General features: G+C 32.1%; 2 protein-coding genes across 3 annotated transcripts; both read right to left on the bottom strand.

Moving 5' to 3' along the window:
- Positions 1-5,399: 5,399 nt before the first annotated feature.
- On the bottom strand, positions 5,400-14,867 carry LOC140062879 (basigin-like). Of its 2 annotated transcripts, XM_072109262.1 has the most exons (7): positions 14,708-14,867; positions 13,816-14,115; positions 13,107-13,256; positions 9,487-9,762; positions 8,189-8,497; positions 7,838-7,973; positions 5,400-7,068 (listed from the first exon to the last, which is right to left on the bottom strand). In XM_072109262.1, the coding sequence occupies exons 1-7, from the start codon at positions 14,784-14,786 to the stop codon at positions 7,011-7,013; spliced, it is 1,308 nt and encodes a 435-aa protein (XP_071965363.1). In that variant the 5' UTR covers positions 14,787-14,867; the 3' UTR covers positions 5,400-7,010. The 2 variants fall into 2 exon arrangements, with proteins under 2 accessions (XP_071965363.1, XP_071965364.1); XM_072109263.1 differs by lacking the exon at positions 13,107-13,256.
- A 4,351-nt stretch (positions 14,868-19,218) lies between these two features.
- LOC140062204 (bis(5'-nucleosyl)-tetraphosphatase [asymmetrical]-like) lies at positions 19,219-22,169 on the bottom strand. Its single transcript, XM_072108299.1, has 2 exons — positions 21,717-22,169; positions 19,219-21,512 (listed from the first exon to the last, which is right to left on the bottom strand). The coding sequence occupies exons 1-2, from the start codon at positions 21,823-21,825 to the stop codon at positions 21,205-21,207; spliced, it is 417 nt and encodes a 138-aa protein (XP_071964400.1). The 5' UTR covers positions 21,826-22,169; the 3' UTR covers positions 19,219-21,204.
- Between the last annotated feature and the right edge of the window lie 72 nt (positions 22,170-22,241).

Genomic DNA, 22,241 nt, shown 5'->3' with positions numbered 1-22,241 from the left:
GTCATGACAAAACTCACTCCAAATAAATGTATTAACAATTAAAAAGATCCAAAAACAGTATGAAAACATCATATTAATTTTTAACTTTGTATAATAAAGACAAAAAAGAAGTTTTTGTTTGTTTTTTGTGGCTTATTTTTACAATTTATTGCCGAAAACACCACTTTCATTGGGCTTTGCCATTGCGCTCCTCATGTTTCAGATTCGTCTATCCCTACTCGTCGTGAGAGGCGCCCTATCTCGAGCGGTTCTCTAATTTTTGAGCGAAGTGTAACATCTTCCTACTACACTATCTTTGATATGACGAACGGAAACTCTCACACGTCGTTATCCGTGATGTTGAGGGCTCTGTTAATTTTTCTGCTAGGTACGTAATCAGAGAGAGATGCAGAGAGATAATAATTATATATATAGCATTCTCTACTTCTACCGAAATAGAAATAGTACTACGGTAACGTAACTGGTCCAGTGGACCAAATTTGGCAACGGGGAGCACAGTGATAGAAAGATAGAAACAAACCAGTGAATTTTTAAATTCGTATGTTTATACACTGTGCTCAAGTGGACCCAATCTGGCACCAACGGAGCACACCGAAATAACTATACTAATACTATTTACTAATGTTTCTCGAATTAAACAATATTTCAGACTTTTTTAGGCCTAATGTAGAAAATGTTACATATTTTACAAAAATGTCTAAATCATGTGCAAATGCATCGATCTTTACTTAGCTATCAGTCTTTCCACCTCTCGTAAGCAACCAACTTTCTAAAACGACCACACATCGTAAGCTACCATCTCTGTTAAGGGCCCGCTTCTCATAATCGACCACCTCTCGTAAGGGATCACCTCCTCTCATAAGAGACCGCTTCTAATAATCGACCACTGCACCTGTCGTAAGCGACCACCTCTCGTAAATGACCACCTTTTTTAAGGGACCACAACATATTTCTCTCTATTAAAGGACCGCTTCTCAATTGAATTGCCCACCTCTATTGAACTTCCACCGTTTCTGTTAAGGGACCACTTCTTATAATCGACCACCTCTCGTAATTGATCACCTCCTCTCACAAGGAACCGCTTTCCATAATCGATCACCTCTCGTAAGCGACCATCTCTCTTAACGACCACACCTCTCGTAAATGACCACCTCTTTTAAGGGACCACGACCTAGCTGATAGCTAAGTTAATATCGATGCATTTGCACATGATTTAGACATTTTTGTAAAATATATAACATTTTCTACATTAGCTGGCGATAGTAACTACATAAGCTGGGAGGCATTTTTCGTTACTACATAAGCTGGTGACCGTTTCTACATTAGCTGGTGTTGATTTTTATTTACTACATAAGCTGTTGGTGTTTCTACATAAGCTGGAGGTTTTACTACATAAGCGGTGGATTGTTCTACATTAACGGTTGTTTCGACATAAGCTGGCGTTTTCTACATTAACGGTTGTAACAGGCCTATATATGCTCAAGTCGGTTAATTGTGACCCGTAATGCAAAAAAAAAATTATTTTAGTAATTTGCGTTCGTTTAAAATGTATATTTATGATAGAACAAACATACAATATTCAAACACATTTTTTAAACTTAAATGGTTATCGTCATAAAATAATTGTCCTACACATTTGAAATTTGGTAGCATACGTTCAATAGGTTACTACACGTTCAATTATGTTACTATACTACATCGTTCATTCTTAAATTATGTTTTTTTTAATCGCTAAATTTGTGTTTGAATTGTATGTTCTTTCATAAGTATTTATCTTAGACATATGTAAGTTATTAAAATCACTGATATATGGCTTGAAACTAATTTTTCTTTCGCACTACGGATGGGGTAACCGATATTGAACATATAGGCCTATACCAAGATTGAAATATTTTTTAATTCAATTACTTTTTCTCGATGTTTTTGTATGTGCTTTTACTGTGCTCCACTGTGTGCGCCAAAATGGGTCCACTTGAGCTCAGTGCATTAACACACCAAAAGGTATTTCTTTTTGTGACTTTATTTCAATTATCACTGTGCTCCGGTCGTGCCAAATTGGGTCCACTTAAGCACAGTGTATTAATCATACGAATGAGATATTAACATTTAGTGACTTATTTCTATTTTATATCACTGTGCTCCACTAGCACCACACTGGGTCCATGAGCACAGTGTATTAACTTACGAATGAGATGTTAAAATGTACTGTAGTGATTTTATTTCTATTTTATATCACTCATGTGCTCTGGCGCCGAATCGGGTCCACTTGAACAAAGTGTATTACATACGAAAATATATTAAAATTAGTGACTTTTTATATCACTATGTTCCACAGGTGCCAACTTTGGTCCACTGGACCAGTTTACAGTAGTACTATTTCTATTTCCGAAGTAAATAAAGGCATAAATGGCGCTCCATAGAGAAGTAGCGAATGCTCCACCGTCATACGCTCTGAAGACAATCATCTTACAAAAAACGCCGCTCGCTCGTTGACGTATAACAGTTTTAAAAATATATTGTCTCCATAATTTTTTTTTTCAAATTTGCTTTTGACTGTGTCATTTTGATGTCACATAATAGTTATTCACTTTAACCAAAAAATGAATCGAAAAAAAAAAATATTTACCCTTGGCGACGCCCCCTGGAAGCTTTGGCGGTCTAGAGCAATCTAGATCATTTGAATCGGTTTACGCACACACAAATATGACAATGTTAACACTAATAAACTGAAACAAAGAAAACAAAAAACAACTCTCATTTTCATTACAGAACATTTTTATATTCCAGGCTGCCACAGACAAACACTTTTTTTCTTGCTTGTTTGTTGATTTGTGTAGAGAGGCTGTAAACTCAGAGGAGGAATTAATTGAATTCCTCCCTTTTCACCAATACAAAAGTTGCATGAGATGCAAAAGTTTGAAAAAAGAAATTAGAATGATAGCATGGAGGGAGTGATATTATTAAATGAGAACCGTAAGGTTAGAGTTCATACACTGTGCAAGTCCAAGAAGCTATCTTGGCTCCATGTGTATGTGAGACGCTTATCATACCCAGTACATACAATATTTTGTTTAAAAATATACCTATTTTGTTCGAATGTATAGTATAGGTGATAGCTTATACATAATTGTAATAACTAACTTCTAAATTATTATCATACATTTTACGTTAGTTACTATAACGGCGCTCTTGACATCGCGTGATGCATCTTTAAACATAAGTTTGGAACATTCTTCTTGGCTTGGAGACAGAATTCGCGAATGACATTCTCTGTATTAATGTTCATGTTAAAGTGTATGTTCATGAGGCACAATCCCTAAAGCTGCTCATAAGACATGTGATTTCCCAAACAGGTTTTCGTTCTCCATAAAGTCGAAAAACTCCGCTCAGCTTCAGCAGACGTTACGGGCATAGGCCTACGCGATTAGAAGAAGTGCACGCACATTCGGGAACACATTTGGATCCGCTAATTTTACACAGTCGCTTCCATCACTGAAGCTCGGAATGAAGATGTTCGTGTCTTGGCAGATCATCGTACCAAATTCAAGTTCCTTGAAGACTTCTTCAACATTACACTTCACTATAGACTCGGGTGCTACGCCAAATATTTTAAAGCATGGCCTGTTATCGGCAGAAAAACGGGTTTTTAACTCGGTTTGTAATCAGGAAGTTGATTTGGTAATACTGCTCGGTAGTAATCTTCCACAGTATCTCCAGGATGATTTGATCTGTATTGTTGTCTCATGTTTTTATTTATTTTTTCTAAAAAAAAGGGGATATCAGGACCCCCCCCCCCCCCTTCCACTGGCTGCGCCCCTGATTAGGCTAATATGACGGTAGAAATCGCAAAAATATCTTAGGCCTATGACTATTTCCTAAATTAACTTAACTGTCTCAATATCTTTTAAAACAAAATCAATATTTATTTCATAAAAAAATAAATGAAAAAAAGCCGCAGAGTTTCGAGCGCAGGCTAGCGCTTAGAGTATCCAAACAGATAGAGAACCCGTTACGCCATGTAAAGCATGACTGAGCAGCTGACAATAGTCTATTTAGGCCTATACGTACTTTATATTCATCGTTACGTCATAAATATATTCATGACCGTCAAAGCTGGTATTAACCTGTTTATAACCAAGATGACCAGTTAGTTCAGTCGACTGAGCAGCGTCGTGTTATCAACACGGATTTCAGGGTTCGAACCCCATGCTGGTCGTGGTGGAATAGAGTTAAACCTACTAACTGTATTTGGGTTTCACACAATAATACGTCCCCCTTTCCACCACACAAGCAAGTCTATGCATCTGGTGATGCCGTGGAAACGACACAATGTCTCTGCCACACCATTGCGGTCGTTTCCACGACAATACCAGATGTAGGGAAGGACACTATAAGACAATAGTACTAACTTAAATTTTTTTTTTTTTTTTTTTTCTGTGGATTCGATCTCATAAATTTCATGCTTAGCGCCCTCAATTTTAAGAACACAAAAAATTGTATCCTATTACAAACAAAAACTTTATGTTTTGATCATAATTCAATGATTATCTGATTATTATAATATCAGCCTAGATTGACAGTCAAATAGGAGTCATTGTAAATATCTGCCTATTGGTTGACAGCAAGAACAAAGCCATTACTTATTTTAAAAGATTTTACAGATTACTGTCTACATATGCATCTCAATAATACTGACGAATTATCAGCAAATATTTTCATAGACTCTCTTCTCCCAGACGTGCCTTAGGGTTTGTAATTTGAGCATGACCCGACCAGTTTACAAAATTCCAAAACTGTCAGCCTCTATAACTATTAGCTTCCGCTTGAAATAGCTTCTGAATGAGTAATCCTCTGGGAATATAGCTGGCAAAGCTGCGGCGCGAAAATATTTATTTTATCTCTAAGGTTGTGCACGACCAAATATTTTGCTCATTCATTGAAATTGTATCAAATACTATATAACTAACGCCGTTTATGCACGTTTGGCAATTAAGTTGAAAATTGCATCGATAAAAGTTTCACCGATGATGAAAGTGTTATCGATCGATGCTTGACTCAGACATAATTTTAACAAATACTCTATGTGAATGTGTAAGAGTGTAACTGGCGGCATCACAATGTGGTTGTTTGCCCGACAATGTCCACAATTATAAAGTTATTTTTTGATACAAAACAAAACAAAATGATATATTGGTGGTACTGTATAATGCTTATAAAAGATTGAGAAATCTTTGGTATCCAGTAGGCCTACATTTACATCAGAATTTGGAAAAAACATCTGTACTAAAATAGGCCTAATGTAATTTAAAAGTGTATCAGAACTTGATGAAAATGACAAACACATTTACATTTAACGTTTCAATTACATGAAAAGTAAGTTTATTTATTTTTTTATCTGATCTAAATGAACCTATTAAAAAATTATTTTTTTATACTGTATTTTTTTAACAGATTTTACTTACATCAGAAAATGTTAACCCACAAATATAACAAATTATTAATTATACACAAACTTCATTATCAACTTATTTTGCTATATTAATCAAACTATTATAAAATACCACAAGTTTATATCTAAAAATGTATCAATAAAAGATAAAAACAAATCATTGTTCACTGAAAACCAGACGACCTGAAAACTGAACACTAAAAAAAAAGTCCCAAGTTATTTTGTACTTTTATTATAACACATCTGAAACCTCATGAAATTATTTGAACCATTGCACTCATAAATATTGGTTATTTGTATACTATACAGTATAATGCATTCTGAAAACTGGCTATTTCTGGCTAGTGCAAAGGTGTCTGGTTTAAGAACGAGTTTACTGCAACATTCATTGCATTTAAATTAACTTATGACATGTTTACATATTATTAGTTATTTACTTCATCCTATATCTATATATACATTATTCATAATGCATTATGTTACGTTAATTAAACAATTAAACAATACAACATAACATACCCACTGACATCAATATTTAAATTCAGCTTTAAATTCATAACCCTAAAATTGTAAATGTAACTTTCTGAACATGAAAAAAAAAGATTTGAATACGCCAGAAGTTGAAATAAGTACAAAGTTAAAAAGATATTTTGAGAGGATTATCATGCTAATCTCATTGTCTTCTAAACGTTATTTCCTCGGGTTATTGAGTTTAATTATTTTATCCGATAAGACAAATGTTAAAAGCCTCACAAAAAAAATATTTTACACAACATATTCCAAAAGATGGAAGTATGTAACATTAAAAACATTAAAATGCAAAATCATGTAAAAATTTAATTTACCCCCCAAAAAATGTTTTACAATCAAAAGTACAAAACAAAAGTGAAATAAACCACTCCTCTACTTTTATTTCTTTTCTTTATCAACAATGTTACAGTTATACAGTATAGCTTACACACCCACCCCATATTGTAGTGTTTTAAATTGTATTGAATCAAAATACAGTGGGACACAAATGGAAAAGTGTCCTCTTATTGTCCTCTTCTCTTGAATAAGGGTTACGGTAGCCATATTGTTATTGTCCTCTTCTCTTGAATAAGGGTTACGGTAGCCATATTGTTAAAACATATATTTCCAATGGTTCGCTTCATAGGAAAGTGTCCCCTTAATAGGGATGTCCCAAAGGAGGTGTATGTATTCACATTACTGTACAATTTTAATCTGTGCTCCTCATTCATTATAAATGAAGGTTTTAACTAAAAATCATACAAATAATCTTAATTCTCATTCTTAATTATTTCAATTTTAAACATTTATTATTGTTGATAACTAATATTATCAATTACTGGTAATATATCAAAACGGTTTTTACATTTTTGTGAGAAGGTCAATGATGAAAAACAGGGAAGGGGGAAGTTATAAGAAATATCAAAAGAGTTATTATATTACAATAATAATATGATTCTAAATTTCACAAACAGAAGTTGATATTATTGCTATTTGTAAAAAAATATTTCCTGCAGCAAGTTGCTTATTGTTGCTGTTTTTCCGAGTTTATTCAGTTTTCTCTGTCTCGTACATCATTTTTATCATTTATTGGGTCATGCTTCTTGTTTCTAAAGCAAAAATATAAAATACATTAATATTTCTCATTAACAAGTTCATATGAAATATTGTGACTTAATTATCAGGATATATTATCATTATTTCAAATTTAAAAAAAATTTCATCTGGTTTCAAATGGATATTTAAAAAATAAGTGGTAACTTTTTTGTTAAACCAGTTGTCAAGTACTTACTCATTTGCGTGACCAAGGCTACTGAAAATAGTCAAAACGTAGCAAGTAAGTACTTGACAACTGGTTTAACAAAAAAGTTTACATTTATTTTTTAATTATTTCACATGATAAATAGAAATCATTAACATAGAAATCAGATAATGACCTATCTATTAATCATGTTTGTGATTAAGCTTATAACGTTAGATGATCATTTTATGTTCACATACTGTACAATTACTGGCTTAATAAAAGCATTGAATGTTAAAAATATAATACAGTCCTCCTTGTTTTAATGGAAGTACTAAAATGTTCTATCCTTTAAAATTGCGCAAATATTCATTTACGAACACATAATAAACACACTGACTACATATAAAATAACCTGAAAAAAAGTGGAACACATCATTGTGATTTAATATTTCAAACCTAATTTGTTCAAATTAATTGCAAAGTCATGTTCTTAATCTCTGTCTACACGATCAAACTAGTTTGACAAAAAAGGTGTGTCCAAGTATGGTAGTAATATGACATCATCATGTCCATATAATTATGGACATCACATTTTTTTTGTCACATAAAGTTTGATACTGTAGACAGAGCCTTACATTTTAATTGTTTCTTCATTGTATTCCTCTTCTTCATAATTTTCCTCAGTGCATTTTTCATGAATAAGAATCACAATAATTAAAAATGTACATTCACCAACAATGCCTAGGAAAGGCCATACAGCAGCCATACGATCTGAAAGCAAATTATTATTATTATCATTTCACAAATAATCTTCTCTTGTTATAGACAAACTACAAACAAAACTGCAAAAATTAATGAGTCTAACAACTTAAGAAAGATACATAGATCTTACATAGTGTGATAAGTATTTTGGCTTCAATTGCCACGCTTTAGCACAATAAAGTTTTTTTAATTTATTTAATTGTTCTTTTTTTGTTTATACTGACCTTGAACTTTGAGGTCAATAGTCCTGTACTCATGAACGACACCGTTAAATGCTGAGCAGTTGTAGAGACCAGCGTCAGCAAATGACAGATCTAAAACTCTGAGAGTAGACTTCCAACCATGTGGTCCATCCTCACGCCCGACTTCCTGGTAGTGGCTAGTGTTGCCCTGTGCAATCACATTTGTGATGTTTAAACCATCTAAAAACCATGAAATAGTTGGTAGAGGGCTGGATGTAGCTATACACACCACTCTTGCAATTTCACCTTCTGTGTATTTCACGGATTCCGTGGCTTTTATACTAATTGGTTCTGAAATTGAATATAACCTATATTTAATAATAATATACTACTAATATTATTAATTGAATTGAATTATTGTACTACGTTCTTTATTCAACAGGTAACCTAATCAGACAGACCACTTGTATATTAAAGTGGTTTGTTTTTTACAGGTATGCTTATCGAAAAATGGCATCATCAAACATAACCAAATCATCATAAAATCTTGCAGCTTCAGAAATTAACAAACAACATTACTGAAAATGAATTTTGAGTAGAAAGAACAGTTGAAAGAGTTGAAAGACTGTTATTATAGTGATCGAGGCGAACCATTACAGGCAACGTACTGTCTATCATATTGAGGTACTGTGGGTGGTGGGTACTGTACATGCACTGATTGGAGAGCCATAACTATTTTTATGAAGACTTTAAAGGCTATAGTTTCCCTTATGTTCCATATTTTTTTGGGATTTATTTGTGTTACACAAGCTTGTTGAAAATAAGCACTTTCTTCAGTGTGGGGATAGTTCAAATTACACAGTAAAATCTCTATTCTTTTGTAAACAAATTTTGTAAATAGAGAAGCATTTTAAAAAGCTATGAAAAATAAACGGTGTGGTAAAAAATGTTATCAGATGACTAAATATACAGTATTTTACATTTCTGCTATTTTTATTCAACTTCAGATTTTTATTTTCATTTTTATTACCTTTTTTCACCTTCTAAGGAGTCACCAGACATGTTATTACATTAGGTTTAACCATGGAACTATATAGTTACATGGTTAAACTACCTAACTACTAAAAAAAGTCTTCCTGGTTTTTATGGCAGAATTTTGCCAAATTTTGTATTTGACTGCAGGTGAAATTCATGTTTTTTCGTCTTGATTTCTGTTACAAATATTTCATTTATGTACAATTAACCAGATATTATATTTAAAATTCATGCCTCTACCTGAGCTTTAAGGTTATTCACTATCTAAAGCCGAAAGCTCAATTCAGTAATGAACAAGACTTTACCTCCGAGTGTAATAAAATGTTCCAATTGCAACGCTGATCCATTGTTATTTTGAACAATAGCTTGACATGAGTATGTGCCTGCTTGGTCACTTCCAGGTGATTTAACTGTAAGTGTGTTACCATATATTTCATAGCTTCCTTCTGTGTGTAGTTGTTCTTTTTCTTTGTACCAGGTAATGTCTGTTGCTTCAGCATTTATTACACTGCATTTTACTTCAATGTCCTCATTAGTTGTGATTACCTGATTTTCACTCGGTGTCATTTGAATATAGGGGGCTAAAAAAAGAAAACAAAAAGAGACAATAAATAAGTAACTGTTTAACCAATCTTCTCCTGCGAGAGAGTGAGCTTTGCAGTATTTAAACAAAAATCTTTTAAACAATTTCACAGCCTGCCTTAAATTTACAATAGTTCTAGAAAATACAAAGTGCTTTTGCTTATAAAAGGCTTAAAGACGTATTGTCCCCCAAAAACATGAAAAATAATGAATACATAATTAAATCAGACTTTTGAATATGTTATTTTGTAGTTTTAATCAAGTTAATCACTTCCATAGAAAAAAAATTATGTTTTCACTTATAAAATGACAAAATAAATGGTTAAATTCAACCAAAAATCCATTGGCTGACAGCCAATTTGACCATTTTTTGCTTCAAATTACATTTTTTCAGAAAAATACATTTTTTTCCCGATCCAATTTTTGGTCAAAGTGGATAACTATTATGTTACATTCAAATGGAATATTCAACAAAAATCTGTTTAAGAATTATTTTTTCAGGGGGACAATACATCTTTAACCATTAGGATTTACAGACCACTTGGCATGCACATGCAAATATAAAATGCAATTAATAGGTTAGCATTCATAATCTTTGCTCCCTTTTGAACTAGCAATAGAAAAAAGTTCAAAGGGCAATCAAAATGCAATGAATGACGTACAATGACATTTCAACATTTAACTATACTTTTCATTAGACCTTAAAAACATTTGTTTTAAAATTTAGAAAAGGTAGGTGTTAAAATTAGTTATCCAGGTTTAAACAAAATAACAATTTATGCCTATTTTATTTAATATGTAACAATATACTACAGGTACAAGAATACTACAGATGCATAAGGCCTACAGTACCAGCTAAAAAATGAATACAGTGAGTAGCATGTACTTTAAACAGAGTACCTGCAGAGAACACATGTTTTAACTGCAATTCAAATTGGTTTACAAAACTTCCTAAGGTTGTATTACTGATGTACAGTATAATGAACATGAGAATGGTTTTTTTTTCTATATTGGATAGGATTTTCACTGACCCAGACCTGACTATTTTTAACACCCATCCAAACAAAATGTGGATGCCTGAAGGAATATCCCCCAACTCAGTCTAGAGGATTTAAGCCTCAGTCAAATTTTAACAAAGAAATATAATAACAATTTATTGGCACTGCACTTTTTTTTTTATCAGTGGCACACTTCAACTTGTGAAGGTGCGTCCAAAGAAACAAACCATAACAATAAAAAAGATAACACAAAAATGGGAATGTACATTCCGACTAAAATATACTGTAGTTTAATCAAATCTGCTAAATTGTTCATACCTTCCTGTTTAAACCCAACAACACAACAACACAAAAACAATAAAATCCCAGAAAAGTGTAACATATTTCACTGGCATCGATACTTGCTATGAGATAGAATAACTTTCAACCATGGAGCTCCATGATATCAATCATCAAATGAACACTAACCTAGAATAGCATATGGTTAGCATGACTGAATATAAAACTGAATAGATTGGTATAAATAGTTATCTATGTAACATCTGGTTAAGGATTACCCACATCATCAAAAGCATACTACATACAGTATTAACCAGTTTAATAACACACTATTTTGTAGGGATGGGTTATTTTTAATTTAGAATTTAGAACGGACTTATTTTTACGTAACAATTGTTTTATGTATTTTATTTTTTTTAATAAATAGAATTTAAAATGTTGGCTATACTATGAGAATAGCAGAAATAGAAATAGTACCTTTTACTCCATAGCACTCTGTACTATACAAATTTTCATTTACACTAAAGTACACTATTCATTTTATTGTGTTTTTTGTGATCAAAACATTCAATTGTTTTTTTAATTTACTGTACATTCACTACTGTAAATGCACTGCATCCAATAGTGTTGTTTTGGCAATAACAAAGGTAGTTGACCAAATCCAGTATGTTTTTTCTACATTGTTTTAAATCATTCAGGAAATCATTTCTATTAATTAAATTACACCATAGGAACTCTTTTGTTATCAGATAGGATAAAGGAATGATCTAAGAATAACAAATCATGCTGTATTATTGTTACAGTACAGTTACAAGTACATTACTGTATACTATACAGTAAATCAGAAAAATATATTGTCATGACAAAAACATATATTTTTGGGTGTTTCAACTATTTAACAAATACATTTTTTATATAATACAGTAATCTTAACCCCAAGGAAAAAATAACAGTACAATATAGAAGAGAGTATGCAGTAGTTAGAATTTAGCTGTACAAAAATGACCAGCAAATCGTAAGTACAATTACTGTAGTACTTTAAATAAAGATCGCTGGTCATTACTATAATATCCACATGTGGCAAGGACACTGTATTGTATCAGGATTACTATTAGTTTATTGTTAATACTACACTGAACACATACACACAAAAAGTCTAATTGTTATATATTATTTAGAACATAAAACAAATTACAATAACACAACTACAGTAAGGGCCTGTTTTTGCTGCATATCCTCAAAATATGGTATAAAAATACGGTATAAAATATTGTATATTTTATACCATATTGTTTAGTACCTGTAGGCCTACTATGTATTTTGAGTGAGTGGTCATGTTAAAATTCATCTTTTTTACCCAACCTGCCTTTCGATACCTCAAATCTTTTGCGATGTTGTGTATCCTCTGCTTTCTGTTTATTCCTTGTTAATTTTCCCGAAATATTTGTTTCACCAACAGATTATTTGCAAATGTTGCAGTTCCTTACTTTTGTTGAGTTTAGATAATCCATCCATGTGTAAACAAGTTATGGAAAACCAAAATATATGGTATTTTTTATTGGCAGCAAAAAGGGTACCCAACATACGGTATAAATTTATAAATATCATATTGGCAGCAAAAAAAATGCCTAAGAAAGATCTGCAAAGAGTGAATTGAATAAGGACAGACATCAGTGATCTGTGCTATTTGCAAGAAATCCAAGTAACAACCAATAACAAATTAAAAACAGTTTAAAATGTTAATACATAAACCACCTTCATAAATAAAGAACAATCCAAAATGTTAACTGCAAACACATTTTATTAAAGTATTCTGTAATATCTTAATAAAATAATTTTACATAATTAGTAATCACATGCAATTGTTTCCATTGTAAGAAGGAGGACAGTAACAGTATGGCACTTTGTCATGGATTGACAAAATCAAAACTGGTTTAGGATAGAGTTTACAAAAGTCAAAACAAAAAGAATTTGCATGTGTGCATCCAAAAGTGTTGTTAGTTACTGTACACTACCACCGAATAATAATAAACTAACAAATGTACTGAAATTAGTACAAATTATACCTTGATGTAATCCACCAGATTTTGCATCTGTTGTTACTGGCGTTTTTTCTGAGGCTATGATTTCTGGGTTTTTGCTGCTCATAACAACAACTTCTTTTATAACGTCTTCACCACCCCCTTCCGTTTCATTAACTGGTTTATATACTCCACCTAAATTGGATGTAATGTCCTTGATTACAGTATATTGATGATGATGATGATTTGACTAATGAATCATTTTTTAAATTACAAAATCAAATAAAAAACCAAAAATAATCTGTTTTGATGTATGACCAGATCTCTGCTTCAAAATTTCTATTGTCACGTATTCCAGAAACAGCCTGAGTACTGCCACATTTTAGTACTGTACTTTAGTTAATAGAGATGGGGTGGGGGGATGTTGTCTCCTGAATAGAGGTTGGCAGTGGTTGTCAAACTTGTCATTGCCGTTTTAGTAGTGTTTCAAAAAAAGGAGAGGTACAGTATATTAATATTGTTTAAAAACAATTGTTGTATATAACAATTTTTAAGTCAATGCCTGTGGCACTTCTATGGTGTGAAATATAAAAAATGAAATGGCTTGGAGTTTATAATTTATGATACTACTGTATATGCAAAGTTTACAGTATATTTATACAGTATTTATTATCAAGGCATGGGAAAATAAATTGCAGTTATCCATTTACATGTACTATTTAGTAATAATTATTAGTCCATTACTTCAACTTACCATTTGATACCTCGATTGAAGCATCGAAACTGCCACCGTCTTTTGTTTTACAATAATATAATCCACTGTGCCGTGACTGAGCATCCAACACAGTAAGAACGCCGACTAGAAGTCCATTGTTGAAAGCACTACTCGTTAGAAAGTTTGCTGGGTCAGCTTCGATAGCTGCTTGTTTGGCGCATTCCTGGTTGTCTTGACACCACCACATTTCATCAGTTGCTGTGGTGCCTTGACAAGAACACGTCAGCATGCCACTTGATCCGGTGTCCAGCTCTAATTTTAATGGTTCAATAACACAAACTGCAAACAAAAATAAATTCATTATCAGATGGGCTTGCATTAAATTTGTTTAATTGTTCTACTTGACCTTTATCCTCAAAAAAAAGAAAATTTTTTTTTAAATGATGTGTCTAGTGTATGTTTACAATTTGCGAAACATGGCCGTTGAGACGTTAAATTTCTGTTAAATTATTTGCCTTTTTAGTGTTTATCTTTAAAATTCAGGAAAGAGATAAAGCCTATCGTGTGCGACCCATCAAGAAACATCAGTGTGCCAAATGTGAGCACGTACCATTCAGCAGTTTCTGGGGGAGATACGTAAAATTACGCAAGCAATTTAGTATCATTGAGATTATAGATAGGAACGAGGCCTAGATTACAGATATTGCAAAAATTATTATAATTGTTAGTGTTTACTACTACTAGTAGTTTACCTAGTTTATGATGACAAAAAAATTACATACAAGTGGCCTGGTGGTGTTTTTTTAAATTTGCCTATGCTATGGTACTAGGGGCTCTGAGCCTAGCTTCCAATTTGTTTCTCCACAGCAGCAGCAGTAGCCTTGCCTAGTTAAAACAGTTAAAAAGTACAAAAATCACCCTTAAAACTCACCAATTTGACTGTGACTAACAGTTACACATATACTAATTATTGTGATCCAAAAGCCACTATTTGTTTTAAAGGAAGACATTGTGAAGGAAACGGTAAAAACAAGGGCGCTGGTATTGAGCAATTTTATGTTTTTACCCAACGTCAACAAGGACAGAAACCTAAGTAAGCAAGCAGTTTAGTTTGGAGACTAACTAAATGCATGCTCTGTTGAGCATCAAAACTAATAGAGGGCAAACTTCAATTTTAAGGAATACACTTTACACAAAATAATCTCCTCTCCGAATATCTTTCAAAGTAAAAAAAAAATTGCCAATTGCGAGCGCGCTATTACTGGCCAACTAGAGGTGCCATTTTTCATAATTTTTACGTGCGAGAGTACCATTTCCAGCCAGGGGTGTCATTTACAGACGTTCCAACCCTCCCGATTAATATCCGGGAGTCTCCCGAATTAAAAAACTCTATATTCTTAGTCTACATGATCTATTTACAAAAGTGACAAATTGCTTCCTTTATTTTTCAATTCTTTAATACCAAACTCCCTGTGACAATGTCTAATCTAGTAAGTCATGGCATACAAAATCACACAAGTACAATTTACGTATCGACAATAAATTTCAGTATCTTGATGTACCTCCTTTTAGACTGAAAATTTCCGAATATTTTATTTCTGTTTACAGGACCGCGAATCTGGAATGATCTTGATGACAAACTAAAGCATTTTAAATCTCTTTATACTTTTCGTAAAAATTTAAAAAAATATCTTATTTCTTTATACTAATTTTAATATTATTATGATTGTAGAGTACACTGAAAGTATCTATTTTTATTTCATCGTTTTTATTTATTATTTTATGTAGTAAATTGTATTAGTTTAAATGACGTATGTGTATTGTTTCTGGGGTCTTTCTCGAGACAAGAAACTTGATTTCTTCTAGAGAAAACCCCAAATGATGGTTTATTACTAATGTTTTCATTTATGTACACATCTATATATTATACTGTATAATGCCATTGTTGAACATATAAATGTTTTTTTTACTTGATTTAATAGATATTATACATGTCACATTAAATAGAATTATGATGATAGTTTTTGCAATTGCAAACTATTTTATAATACATATTTATTAACAAACTAGTGTACATTCACTTTTACAGACAATTATTTACTAACATGCTAAGTTAGTTCACAAAAAAGGCCTTACACAGAAACACCAAAAATCAACGAATCGTTACTCAGCACGGCCTATTCTTTACCATTGCCGTGTACTACTCTATGCCCGGTAAATTAAGTATTGTTTTTATGATATAAATTAGTATAAAATACATGTTATTAATAGGACAAAATGTTAAATGTCATTAACATTTATTTGTTTTACCAGAAACAAGTTAAATATAGGAATATTATTAAACTATCCTTCGTGAAAACGCGTAAACACCAACACGCCCGGTCACGCTATCGTAGCGCCCGGTTGATAAAGCAAACTGTTTATACGGCAGTTTTTACTAAATAAATTGCATAAAACGAACAATTAAATATCCAAATAGTATTTAACATGATGTTGGCATGTAGTTGATAACATTTTTTATCATGAAAATACTACCGGTGGTCCAGCCTTTGATTAGTGAAACCGTCACAAAAAGTTGTATAACATCCCAGATACATCCACACTTATGGCGGCGCCCTACCACATGGACAATATTACTGTTACACTACAGGGAAAATCGCGGATTACTCATTCTTGTGATATATATTCTTTGATGAAACCTATTGTGTTTAAAATTATGTATGGATAAACAAGTATTGTTTTTAAGCTGTAGTATATCTTAGAATTTGTAATCTTAGGTCTTGGGTCTTAGCTTTCGTGATCTTAGGTCTTAGGGGGGTCTTAGCTTTCGTGGTCTTAGGTTTCGTGACACTCAATCTTTGTTGCTGGTCGTGGTGGAATAGAGTTTAAAGCTATGGAGCTACTGTCCGTCGTCCCGCTTTCCACCACACAAGCAAGTCAATGCTTGTGATGCCGTGGAAACGACCTCAATGCTGGCAGAGACATTGTGTCGTTTCCACGACATTACCAGATGTAGGGAGAGGACACTATGACAATAGTTACGTACTGGGTCATTTGGTTCAGTCAATTTTTGTTTTCTGTGGATTCATTCTCGTAAATTTTATGCTTATCGCCCTCAATGTTTTTTTAAACACAAATACATGTACTTGTCATCAGACAAATTAATTAGGAACAAATGTAGAACATTGTAAAGATGATGCCGATATGGGGGCGTTTCTGTAAGATAAAATAGCCTACGCAATGTTTGGGTCAAAATAAGATCATCAAAAAAGGGGGTGTCACGAAAGCTCAGACCACGAAAGCTCAGACCCCCTAAGACCTAAGATCACGAAAGCCAAGACCCAACACCTAAGATTACAAATATTTATCTTTCGCACCTGCCTTGTATTTTAACTCCCAACATTTATTCTGAATACCACACCTTAGAATTGGCACTTTCATGAAAAAGAATTCACATAAAAAGTAACAAATACATTTTTAAATTGATGATTTTACAGACGTTTTTCTCGCACACAAAATGACTAGCCTACAGTACAGTAGGCCTACCCCATGGGCCATGTTCAATGTTTTTGTTTCTATGGAACGTCAAAAGAGCAAAAATTATATAGAGGGCTGAAAACTCTGTGGAGTCCGTCTACAGTGTGGATGGAACAATGTAAAATTAAAATTGTAATGATAATAGTATAATCATGCAAGTACGAAGAAATAAATACTGGCAAATAAATTTTAATTTAAAAATCATGATAAGTTTTTTTGTTTCGTTTTCTTTCTGTTTTTATACTTGTACTATTATTGTTGCTCTTTTGGCGCTCCATAGAAACAAAAACATTGAGCATGGGGAGCTCGAGGAGTTACATTGTCATTACAGTATACAGTACAAAGAAACACATCTGTAAAATCATCAATTTAAAGGATTTATTTATTTGTTATTATGTGTTTCTCCTTCTGAAAGTACTTATAAGTCCTAATTTTAAAGTGTGGTGTTCAGGATAAAGTTAGTCAACAAATTTGGAGTCAAAATACAAGAAAGGCAGGTGCGTAAGAAAAACATCCTCTGAACCAACACAATGGAGTAAATATATACCAACAAACAACCCGTCAAGTTTGTTTGTTGTAAAGAAAAAATATACATTTACTCAACGGGCGAAAATAATGTGAGTTTATCTATGTTTTGCGGTAGTATTAAATTATATTTATGGTAATAAATGAAACCTACTGTGTTTAAAATTGTGTATGGATAAACAAGTATTGTTTTTAAGCTGTAGTATATCTTAGTATTTGTAATCTTAGGTGTTGGGTCTTAGCTTTCGTGATCTTAGGTCTTTAGGGGGTCTGAGCTTTCGTGACACCCTCAAAAAAGGTTGTGGAACACTGCTTTAAATTAATTTTTTTCAGGAAAATAACTTTTTTTTTTATCCACTTTTTTGGTCAAAGTGAATAACTATTATGTGACATTAAAATAGCATATTCAAAAAATAAAAAATTGTTTTAATATATTTTTTAAGTGGACAATATAAAAACATGGCCGCTATACAGTACTTTTGTTGTTTGGAAGCAGTTACAACTTTGCCAGAAGATTACCAAAACAGTAAAACATTAATTTACAAAAATATCAACCTCTGCGACGACAGAAGACGGACAATTCGCCTCCTCAGCTCTACTTCTCACACTCCACACCCCCGTTAATTTCAACATGCATTTTTACAACAATAATAATAGTTGTTTGTGGTCGAGTAGGCTAATTTCCTTGTAAAAGCCCAAAGGCTAGTAAGTGACTCATCCCGGTTAAGCCTACTAACAATTTATCATTAACATATTATCTGTCGAAAAACAGCGCAACAACTACTCTACTACCAACAAACCAATTATTCATGTCAGATAAGAATGGACAGATAACTCTTTAATGAGGCCTATACAAAATCTATCTACAATATATCTTCAAAACATTTTTTAGATATTCAACTGTGGCCTTTCTGAAAGATATTATTATATAAATGTTATCTTTTTGTTTTTTTTTTTTGTATATTTTATTATCAACCTGTAATTGATGCCTTGCACTGTTGGTTGTAACAATAAAGAATACAATTATTAATAATAATATGTAAAATTTATGATTCAATATTATTATCATTAAAATAGTTAAATTCCCTCATTTTGACAGTTAAAATAAAATTATCAATTACTTTTTAATATCTGTTTGATTATGTTAGTAGTTCCGCTATTTGAGATTTCCCCGCCCCCGAGGTTGGTTGGAAGAATTCCTGTCCACTTCTATAAAAAAAAACATATAAGTACGTCTACAGTATTTTATTAATTCAATAACGTTTTAGGTCATAATTATATTAAATATTAACTGTCTATTGTTTGTTGAAAATAAAGCATGGAAGGCAAAATAAAAACACAACACTTGTAATAAATTGATATTTGATATATTTAGGCACAACTTAACCTTAACAACATGACAATTTCCATTAATTATATTGTGGAATAAAGCAGCATTACGTAATACAGTTTATGATACAATATTACAATTTTCTGAATATACTGTAGCACTTTTAAAAGAAATAAAATTTGACTTTTTAAAGATTTCTGAAATGTTATAATAGACGTAATTAAGGCACAGCAAATATACAGCCAGGGCAACATAGCCACGAGACCTGGTGCAGTCGTCGCGAGGGGGAAGCAAGCAAGATGAAGGGCCTGGTTTTATGTTTATTTTCTGGATTCATAAAGTTGTAATGTTGTGAAACCTCTTCTCCACCCGTCGCTCCTTAACAATTCTTTAAGATGATATTCTTGTTGGGAAATCTCATAAATAATTAATTAATTAATCAATTGATGAGTTTTATGTGTTCTCTGTCAAAAGTGGTCATATTGAAAACCATACTGATGACTACGACCCTAATATATGATACTTATTAGATATGAAAGCCCATTCAACATTTTCTTACCGCAGTTCAATGTTAATAGTTTGTTTTAGATATTTCGACAGAGTAAAATAATTCTTTAATTTGATTAAATGTACTACCAAACGTGATACAAAAATGTATATTATAAATATTGTACTTAGATGAATTAACTTTTACTAATAATTACCGTAACTACATTATATTAGGCCTACTAAATAATAATTAAATTATGAAAATATACAGCTTTCTTGTGTGTTATCGGTAAAGTCGAAAGCAAAACTGAAACATATAATAGAAACAACAAAAATATTCAATTACCTAAAATGTTGTTTTTTAATATAAAATAAAACATTTTCAATTGATACTCATGCAATTCAATATTTTATGATTTTATATTATTTCAGAAAAGTGAAACAAAATTGACAAATACAATTATACCAAAGTTACATTACATTAAAAAAAATATAATTATTTTTGTTGCCAGTAATTATAGCACCAGCTCCGAGCACCAAGAGGCCATATTCTATAGCCTAATTTCGTAATATTTATTTTCGATAACAAAATTAATTTGTTGTTGGGTTAGTAAATCCTGTAGCAAATTGGCCCAGTGAAACTCTATGATCTATATTTCCATTCTGATGTACTGTAATGAAAGCAGTTTCAGAGGATCGAATAAATATGAAATACAGTCATAATAAATATAAAATAATAAAACATTCTTCAAATTCAAATATAATCAAAGGCACAAGTAGACTTAATATTCAACTTGCAAATTTAAAAGCATATTTAAATCCATAACAGGGTCACTGTGTGGACATAACCATACTATACAACACAATTTCATCATTGATACTTTAATAATTAACAACAATAACAAATGTGTACACCTAAAGCTAGTTAATTACAATTGGCTATTAATATTTAATTTGATTATCTAAACCATTATTTATGAGATGGAAAATATTGATTGGTAAATGAGATAAAATATCTAGATTTGATTACTTGTTTGTACTAAATACTCTACTATTTTGCTTCGATTCATCACCATTATGATAAATATATATATTACCCAGCTTTCATTAAAAAATAAAATTAAAAAGTTTAGAATTTATTTTTCTATATAAAACCATTGTATTAGACAATATTGAACAAAATTCAGCCAGCATGCAGCAGTATTATGGTAATATTTACACATACCAAAGATGAACATTAAATACTTTAAAATTAAAAAAACAATGTTATTAAATAAATTGTTATTTCTAATGCTATGTCATTTCAGCTATTTCCTCTTAAGTCCAACTAAACTTAGCATCTGGTATATAATCTGGGCTAACATCTTTAGTTCAACATCTGGTATGCATGTACTAAAACTTTAGTTAAAATTTAAATTACCTCCACGAAACTGGTTTTGATAGAATAATATTGTGCGTCATTATAAAGATAGTAATTTTGATACATGGTAATTCAACGGGTGGTGTAATACAGCCAACTTGTGCAGACAATTTTTAAAAACACAGTTCTACATCAATAAATGAGCTTCTGCTAGTCTAAAAGTTTCTTGAAGGTCCTCATACTTTGACAGTACGCATGCACGATCAAGTAAGACCCATTTGTAGCACTGATGCTCACTTGAAAGTTTAACTGTCTGGTTTGGATCTTTAAGTTCTGCTAACCAGTACACAACCTCTTTGGGTTTGCCTTCAACTTCATATTTTAGAGTTCTTTCGAAGTCTTGCATTATTGACAAGTGGTCATCTGAAAACCCCGCTTCTTCTTTTGTTTCTCGTAATGCTGCCGTTTTAAAATCTTCTCCATCTTCTAGAAGTCCTACAAAATTGAATGATTACATACAAAATAATAGTAGGTTAGTCAAATAACTAAATTGTGGAACCAATTTGGATTTTTTTTTTGGAACTACTTCAGTTGCTGGAGGGAGGGATAGTTGAAGTAGTTGAATATTGACAATCAATATTACAAACTAAATCATACATTGCAATTTACTAGGATATGTTATTTTATTTTTTAAATTACCTTTAGGCGGTGTCCAATGATTATCACCATACGATGCTTGGAGTAAAAGGTATTGTATACTGTTCTGTACTCTACGAAATACAATTAATCCTCCAGCTTTTATAGACATTGCGAACGAAATTGTACACAGCTAGGCCTAGGCTACGAATAGATCAGAGTCAAAAATAGCAGAAGCAGAGAGGCTTCAAAACACCGTATTTCTCAACTGTCTTGTCTGTTGTGTGTGGCCTACCTACCTACACTACAGCCTATTAGAGCAAAATAGAGTTTACCGCATACAAAATGTGTATCTTTTTCCTGTTATAAAGATCCGGATAAGTTCAAAAATATTCCCACGCCATAAAAATAATGTTTTATAGAGAATTTAGGCTGATAACGTCTTTTAAACTTATTATAGCAATGGAAATAATTTTATTTTACAGCAATGCAATTGGATGACACCTGTTTTTAATTTGGTCATTTGCTGGCTGCTGCCCTCAATCTCTCTGTAAATTATTCAAGCAGAAACCACCCCTCTACTACAAA

This window comes from Antedon mediterranea, chromosome 11, assembly GCF_964355755.1.
Source record: "Antedon mediterranea chromosome 11, ecAntMedi1.1, whole genome shotgun sequence".
Taxonomy (NCBI): Eukaryota; Metazoa; Echinodermata; class Crinoidea; order Comatulida; family Antedonidae; genus Antedon; species Antedon mediterranea.
Note: the sequence above shows the minus strand (reverse complement) of the source record. Positions and strands in the feature narration are given on the sequence as shown.